The sequence below is a fragment of the Ranitomeya imitator genome, chromosome 2 (assembly GCF_032444005.1).
Source record: "Ranitomeya imitator isolate aRanImi1 chromosome 2, aRanImi1.pri, whole genome shotgun sequence".
Taxonomy (NCBI): Eukaryota; Metazoa; Chordata; class Amphibia; order Anura; family Dendrobatidae; genus Ranitomeya; species Ranitomeya imitator.
In genome coordinates this window covers 743,176,483-743,184,821 of record NC_091283.1, presented here as the reverse complement: position 1 = coordinate 743,184,821, position 8,339 = coordinate 743,176,483, and the positions used below count along the sequence as shown (strand labels likewise).

At 44.7% G+C, this 8,339-nt stretch overlaps 1 protein-coding gene across 1 annotated transcript; it reads right to left on the bottom strand.

Moving 5' to 3' along the window:
• Positions 1 to 1,274: 1,274 nt before the first annotated feature.
• LOC138665614 (uncharacterized) lies at positions 1,275 to 8,097 on the bottom strand. Its single transcript, XM_069753248.1, has 2 exons — positions 6,049 to 8,097; positions 1,275 to 3,570 (listed from the first exon to the last, which is right to left on the bottom strand). The coding sequence occupies exons 1-2, from the start codon at positions 7,960 to 7,962 to the stop codon at positions 3,448 to 3,450; spliced, it is 2,037 nt and encodes a 678-aa protein (XP_069609349.1). The 5' UTR covers positions 7,963 to 8,097; the 3' UTR covers positions 1,275 to 3,447.
• Positions 8,098 to 8,339: the final 242 nt, after the last annotated feature.

Here is an 8,339-nt window from a genome sequence, read left to right as displayed (position 1 = left end):
CCTGATACCAAGATATCCTTATGTCACCAGTAGTGATAGATAGATTACGGCTGTATGTATTAGGCGGCAGGAAAGAGCAATCCCCTACTGTACAACATATGTATTTCTGTGGTTTGATTAGATGGTGTGGGTATGGCTGCCCTATGATAGTCAAATACTAATTTATGTATCGCAGCAACCCTGACCACCATCAAGAGAGCGGTATCATCTTCTGTTTGTCACCATTTTTCGCCATGTGCTCACATATTGTTTTTATACATTTTATGGGGATCTAGTCACTCCCTAGCACAGTTGCTCCCTGTCTAGTGATAGAGGACCCTTTAGATTGTGGGTAGAGGTTTTCACTAGCGGCATTAGGGTACATCAGGGTCTCTAGGGTCAGCCATCGTGGAGCGGGGGCGCCATTACGCTCCCCCCTAGGGTGCCAACCTCCGCTGCCAGGAAGGGGCAAGTGTAGCTACTGTAGCTAGGGTTGTCCAGCTATTCCCATTAGGTTTATGGGTATTTTCGGAGCACTTTCTTGTTTGTTGTCACTTTGGTTTGCCTTGGTTTTAATAATAAAGAGTGTTTTTATAGTTAGGGCATTTACTTATGATTTTGGCTGTTATTCCCCTGCTTTAGTATATTATTGTTCATGAAAATAATGACTCAACTCCACACAAAAAGTATTGGATTAACTCTTAATTCCCCGCCATTTGTCACAATCACTACAGCCGTCCAACATTATAATAAAAGAATATAAAGAAGACAGACACAATGAATGGGGTTTATTAATTTTTATTGTTATCTATTATCTTATTTAGTTTAATTTAATGTAATCATCCAGCGCCATTTATAGGATTTACTGCATAAAGAGTATGTGACCCAGAGGAAGGCGAAACAACCCCATGTGTGGGGAAAAATTCCTTCCTGACCCCAAGTCCTGGCGATCGGCTAATCCCTGGGTCACTGCAGTGTTAGCGCTGGATGGGCCCTGTCACCCCTGCACATGGGGCATTATATACTTATCTAATACTTATATTTCTACCTTATCTTTATCTCTAGACTATATAAAGCTTATTTATATTTATCTATGCTTATACATTCTTACCAATACTTACCTAAAATTATTCTTTTTACCTATACTTATCCTCTGGTACCTATACTTATCCTTACTTATCTATACTTATCTTTTTTTTTAATTATTTTAAATATACCTATCCTTTCCTACCTATATTTATCTATACTTAGCCTTGTCTATACTTATCTTTTTTTTTCTTTTCTTTTATTGAAGATTAAACATACCTATCCTTTCTTACCTATACTTATGTATTCTTAGAAATACTTACCTAGAATTATTCTTTTTACCAATACTTATCCTTACTTATCTATACTTATCTTTTTTTTTATTTTAAATATGCCTATCCTTTCTTACCTATATTTATCTATACTTATCCTTACTTATCTATACTTATCTTTTTTTTTCTTAATTTTAAATATACGATACCTATCATTTCTTACCTATATTAATCCTTACTTATCCTTACTTATCTTTTATTTTTTATTGAAGATTAAATATCTTCAAGGATACCTATCTTTTCTTACCTATATTTACCTATACTTATACATTCTTAGAAATACTTACCTAGAATTATTCTTTTTACCTATACTTAACCTTACTTATCTTTTTTTTTTTTAATTTAAAATATACGGTACCTATAATGTCTTACCTATATTTATCTATACTTATCTTTTTTTCATTGAAGATTAAACATACCTATCTTTCTTACCTATACTTATACATTCTTAGCAATACTTACCTACAATTATTCTTTTTACCTATACTTATCCTTACGTATCTTTTTTCTCTTTTTTTTTTTATTGAAGATTAAATATACCTATCCTTACTTACCGTATATACTCGAGTATAAGCCGAGATTTTCAGCCCAAATTTTTGCCCCTCTCGGCTTATACTCGAGTCACGGTAGCGGTGGGGTCGGCGGGTGAGGGCGCTGAGGTATACTTACCTAGTCCCAGCGATCCTGACGCTCCCCCTGCCGTCCCACGGTGTTCGGTGCTGCAGCTTCTTCCCCTCTTCAGCGGTCACGTGGGACCGCTCATTACAGAAATGAATAGGCGGCTCCACCTCCCATAGGGGTGGAGCCGCCTATTCATTTCTCTAATCAGCGGTGCCGGTGACCGCTGACAGGAAGAGGCTGCAGCACAGAAGACGGGGAGGAAGGCGGGGAGCGCCAGGATCGCTAGGACTAGGTAAGTATGGCATATTTACCTGTCCACGTTCCAGCCGCCGGGCGTCGCTCCATCTTCCCGACGCCTCCATCTTCCCGGCGTCTGCGCTCTGACTGTTCAGGCAGAGGGCGCGATGACGCATATAGTGTGTGCGGCGCCCTCTGCCTGATCAGTCAGAGCAGAGGCGCCGGGAAGATGGAGGCGCCGGGACCGGACGCCGGGAGCTGCAATCAAGAGAGGTGAGTATGTGTTTTGTGTTTTTTTTATTGCAGCAGCAGCAGCACAGGTTTATGTGGAGCATCTATGGCGCAGTATGAACGGTGCAGAGCAATATATGGGGCATCTGTGCAGCATCTATGGGGCAATATGAACGGTGCAGAGCACTGTATGGGGCATCTGTGCAGCATCTATGGGGCAATATGAATGGTGCAGAGCACTGTATGGGGCATCTGTGCAGCATCTATGGGGCAATTTGAACGGTGCAGAGCACTGTATGGGGCATCTGTGCAGCATCTATGGGGCAATATGAACGGTGCAGAGCACTGTATGGGGCATCTGTGCAGCATCTATGGGGCAATATGTACGGTGCAGAGCACTGTATGGGGCATCTGTGCAGCATCTATGGGGCAATATGAACGGTGCAGAGCACTGTATGGGGCATCTGTGCAGCATCTATGGGGCAATATGAACGGTGCAGAGCACTGTATGGGGCACAGATATTGGGCAAAAATGAACGGTGCAGAGCATATATGGGGCACAGATATGGGGCAATATGAACGGTGCAGAGCACTATATGGCACAGCTATGGGGAAATAATGATCTATTTTTATTTTTGAAATTCACCGGTAAATGCTGCATTTTTCACCCTAGGCTTATACTCGAGTCAATAAGTTTTCCCAGTTTTTTGTGGCAAAATTAGGGGGGTCGGCTTATACTCGGGTCGGCTTATACTCGAGTACATACGGTACCTATATTTACCTAATACTTTCCTTAATTATCTATACTTATCTTTTTGTATTTTCTTTTTTTTATTGAAGATTAAACGTATCTTACCTATATCTTACCTATAATTACCTATACTTATCACTTAGTTATCTATTTGGAGGTCCCTGATGGTGTTGGACATCCGATGTTCTGGTCTTCTCGGCATGGTCTTCTGGAAGTTCAGGTACGCAGCTTGCTCTGATATTATTGAGCTGGTGTTTTGTTCAGGGTTTTCTAGTTGAAAAATGAAAACCCTCTGAACATGGCCTGGTGCGCTGGTGTTATAGAAAATGGAGCCTCTGCCGCTTGGATCTTGTCAAGCTTAAAAGCACGGAACCTGGGATTAGGCTTAGTTGGCTATAGAAAAAAATGCAGAAAAAAGTCATGGTGAACTTAGTGACTAATCAAAACAGTCTTGACGCGTCCATCGTCATCCACACAGTGTCCCCGGCATCGTACTCCTGTGCAGGCGCACTTCTTTCTGCCTTGTGAAGGGCCGATCAATGTGCGCACTGCAGGACTTTACTCTGCCCCCTGGTCATAAGTACGTTTGCTCAGGCGCGCAATTCCGGGGACATTGTGTGGATGATGTAGGACACGTCATCCACATGAAGCAAGAAGGGGAACGGCATCGCTAGGAGAAGGGAGGCACCGGACCTACACCAGCGATGCCCATCGAACCCGAACGCCCTGTAGGTGAGTTTGTAAAAGGTCTTTTTCTTGTTTTGCATGTTGGAATGGGGGCAGATATACAGCACATTAGAATGATATATATCAGGCTGAAAGGTTTCATATGGGACAAACCTGGTGACAGGTTCCCTTTAAAGGAACGTTTTCAAATGTGAATATAATATCTTCGAGACAAAACCAGCACCACGAGCATTGCAGCTGACGTCTGGTCACTTCAATGAGCTGCAGCGCCACTAATCATCTCTATGGCCGATCAGATTTCTGTCCCATCATACATAGGATGCAGAATTATGTGCAGGTAACAGGCAATAGCCCAAGTGTTTGTATCAGTACAATCTGTACTTATCACTTCCGCTCTGAACACTTTCACCTGTTTACAGACTCTTTCCGAATTGAAAAAAAACAAGACCAAAAGGAGGAGGCACCGAGCCGCAGGTTACTTATTGCAGGAAAAAAATGTCAGGACAAAGAGGTCTCTATAAAGTAAAAATACCTTTATTATCTAGTACGGTAAGAGGTGGCACAGAAGGCGCTCACAAACAACATGAATAAGTAAAAAATTATATAAAAAGTAATAATCAAACATCATGGAAATGCAGCAGCAGTTGATGTATAGGAAAGACGCCTTTTTGTCCTGATACTTATTTCCTGCAATAAGTGACCTGCGTCTCGGTGCCTCCTCCTTTTGGTCTTCCTTGTTTTCCGAAAGGTTTTTCCATTCTTTGTCCACACCAGTATACACTGGTATTTTTTTACTCTAATATATTTTGTTCTTCCTGGTGTCTCTCGTTCTCTTGTACCTATAGGTCTTTCTGAATTGGCATAGCTCTATCAGTTCTGTTTTTTGACAAAAATTTGTTCCTATTTTTTGTTTTATTTTTCATCTGGTCTAAATTAGCAGTGGAGACTATAAAAAGGAGAAATATTATTTAAAAATGTAAATTAATCTTCTTTAGAATCCCTTCTAGGTCTGCAGAAAAAATATAAAAATCTTATGAACTGCTCCTTATGGAGGGCTCATGTAAATTTTTTTTACCAAATGGCGGTCTTCTCTAGCTCCAGCTACAGACGGCTATGCAATGCTTTGTCTGATTAAAGGGAATCTATCACCCCAAAAATCGTAAATGAGCTAAGGCCATCGGCGTCAGGGGATTATCTACAGCATTCTGTAATGCTGTAGATAACCCCTGCTGTAACCTGAAACGTAAGAAAAATAGGTTATATTATATACTCACTCAGGGACGGTTCCGGTTCGTTTCGGGTCCGATGGGTGTCGCGGTCCGGGTGCGGCACCTCCTATCTTCATACGATGACGTCCTCTTCTTGTCTTCCTGCCGAGGCTACGGCGCAGGCGTACTTTGTCTGCCCTGTTGAGGGCAGAGCAAAGTACTGCAGTGCAAGGTCAGAGAAGCCCAGCGCCTGCGCACTTCAGTACTTTGCTCTGCCCTCAACAGGAGCCGCAGCAGGAAGACAAGAAGAGGACATCATCGAATGAAGATGGGAGACGCTGGACCCGGACCGCGCCACCTATCGGACCCGAAACGAACCGGGACCGCCCCTGGGTGAGTAGAATATAACCTGTTTTTCTTACCTTTCTTTCCAAAAGTTTTATTGGGGTTTTATATTTAACCGGGTAGGATAGGCAAGGAGGGGGAGGAAGGAAAGGGGAGGGATATGAGATCGGGAAGGTAAGCAAGTAAACATATACAAAAACAAGTAAACATATACAAATTAGATTTGGGTTTGCTGTTCAGTAGCCTCGTGCAATGTTAGGAACGTCCCCTATTGGGGAATAGAATGATGGGTTAGGTTGCTTAGTCTGTAGGAAGAATTATGTGCAGAACAGTGGCAATTACATAGAGAAGCTGTATAAGTATGCTCTAGCCCGTCTCCTTGGGACACCAAAAGTGTATCAAGGACATGTGGTCGAAAGTGTCTGGCTCATTATCAAGGCTAATTATTTGGAAGAAAAACATTAATAACTTGTAAAAGGCGTAGTAGAGGCGGATGCTAACATGTATGGAACAGGACTACAAGTCAGGCAGGACCAGTGGAGGTTTTAGAAGATTTCAGACCATGTTGTCGCAGGAAGGATAATCCTTCTCCACGGGTCGCAATATGTACAATTCCGGACAAGAATTTTACCATGAGAGTAGAGGAAGGAGACCATGAATAGGCAAAGTGTGACCTCCGGAGCTCCCGTGTCACTGATGAAAAGTCTCGTCGCTTTTTCAAAGTGTCTTTAGATAGATCTCTAAAGAATGTTAGGTGGCCATATGGAGAGAGCAGGAAGTTTTTTTCGGAGGAGAGGTTGAACAGCTTGCCCCTAATCCAGGCTGGGAAAAAGGAGACAATAATGTCTCTTGGCACTTCTTGCGGGAGGGACACAGGTCTTTTAATGCGATAGACTCTTTCTATGATATTATGTTCACTGATATCAGGAATGAGTTGAGAAATCATATTGTGGATATATTCTTTCAAGTGGGGGGGCTTAACAGACTCCGAGACTCCCCTGATTTTCACGTTGCTTTTTCGTTTGTGGTCTTCCAGACCTGCTAGGTTACGTTTGAGTGAGTCTTTGTCTCTTTGCAGATTTTCTAGCAAAGATGTGGGTACGGGAGGAGTCGGTGATAAATCTGAGTACGGAAGATCAAAATCCCCAGGGAGGAAATCATCTGTACTGCTGTCTGAAGAATTTATAGAGGGTGCGAATGAGTTCTGTGATGATGAAGAGTAATCGCAGAGGGAAGACCCTGGGGAAGAGACGAACGAGGAGGAATCAGGGCTTTCTGCAATGGATGTTAGTGCGTCCTTTATGTAAGACTCAGATGCAATATCCGTACTAGATGGTTTGCTGCCTGGCAGATTAGCAAAGTGGAGTGACCATTTTTCCATTGTTAGGGAGAAGTCGTCCAGTTTCTTGTTTACAATGTCGCAGAACCCCTTCAACATATTATCAATAGCTGATTCAGTGGGGGGTTTCTCTGCAGCTGTCACCCCTTCAGTGCTGGGGAAAGGGTATGCTGTTCCTGCTATGGAGTTTCCCTCACCCTGATTAATACAGCTGCCATGTCTCTGTATTGATGCATTTTGTACGTAGCACTTTATCTGTGAAGCACCATCTGGTTTTGCCAGCGGCCCTTCAGGACTTGTGGCCCGATGTGACTGTGTCACCAGAGGACAGAGCTGGGGTGTAAATGGAGCGGCATCATATCTTAGTGTGCGAGAGGCGTTCTGCCTCCTCTCATCTGCAGTGGTGGTGTCGCTGCGATTCATGGGCGGAGTTGTGGGCGGGGTTTCCTCCTCCCGTCTTCTCCCCGGCCCCACCAGTGTATGCTGGGCTTCAGCTCCGTGTCCGGTCCCGGAGGCCCCGCCGACTCGAGCGCACAGACCGGAGTGCCCCCGGGACTTCAGGGCGACTATCGCAGGTGAGCGCTTTGTGAGCTCACCTGCAGCTTTCACCGCTGCTGAGCCGCGGCTCCGTCCTATGGGGGCGTTGCCGCTGCGTGATGTGGGTGGAGTTATGGGCGGGGTTCCATCCTCCTCTCTGTTCCCCGACCCCGCCAGTGAATGAAGGGCCGCGGCCCCGGTTTTGATCGCGTCGGCCAGAGGGTAAGGAGCGGAGGGTCCAGGGGATTCCGGGGCGAGAGCCGTCTGCAGCACATACCTGCCTGCAGCTTTCTCCTCAGCCGGGACGTAATTCTGTCCTCTGGAAGCGGTGCCGCCGCGCGCTGTGGGCGGGGCTGTGGGCGGGGTTTTCTCCTTCCTCCTGCTTCCCGGCCTCGCCAGCTCAGGCGAGACCGCGGCTTTGGGCCTACCTACGGAGGTAGCTCCGGATCTTGTGGGGATGGTGGAGGGTCTTTTGGTTGTTTGTGCGGGAGTCGCTGTGGATGGGGGCTTGTCCGGTGGTCTTCCTTTATCTTGGTCTGGTCTGAGGGCTGAGAATCCTGTGGAACGCAGTCCTTTGTCTTCTTGCTTATACAGGCCTGTAGTAAGGCCGCTGCTGGGAGTTACAAGTCTTGTTGTTGATCTTGCTATTAATAAAGCTGATTTTACCATCTTGAGTCCTGCTCTTTACCTCTTTAGACAGAGTTTGGTGGAATTTCTTCCTAATAGTATGCAGTATGTAGCTAATAATAAGGGATTTTTTAGGAGCTCCTGTGATACAGGTCTACTTCCTGATCCCTTGCAAGCCACGCCCCCTGTTTTTCTTACCTTTCAGGTTACATCGGGGGCTTATCTACAGCATTACAGAATGCTGTAGATAAGCCCCTGATGCCGGTGGCCTTAGCTCATATACGATTTTTGGGGTGACAGATTCCCTTTAAATGGCTTGTACCTAACAGAACTTATAACTAGTTAATTATTTGCATGTAACCCTCAAAAGGGCCTGAAAGAAGTACAACCCTATAGAGTAGATATACACTGCTAAGACA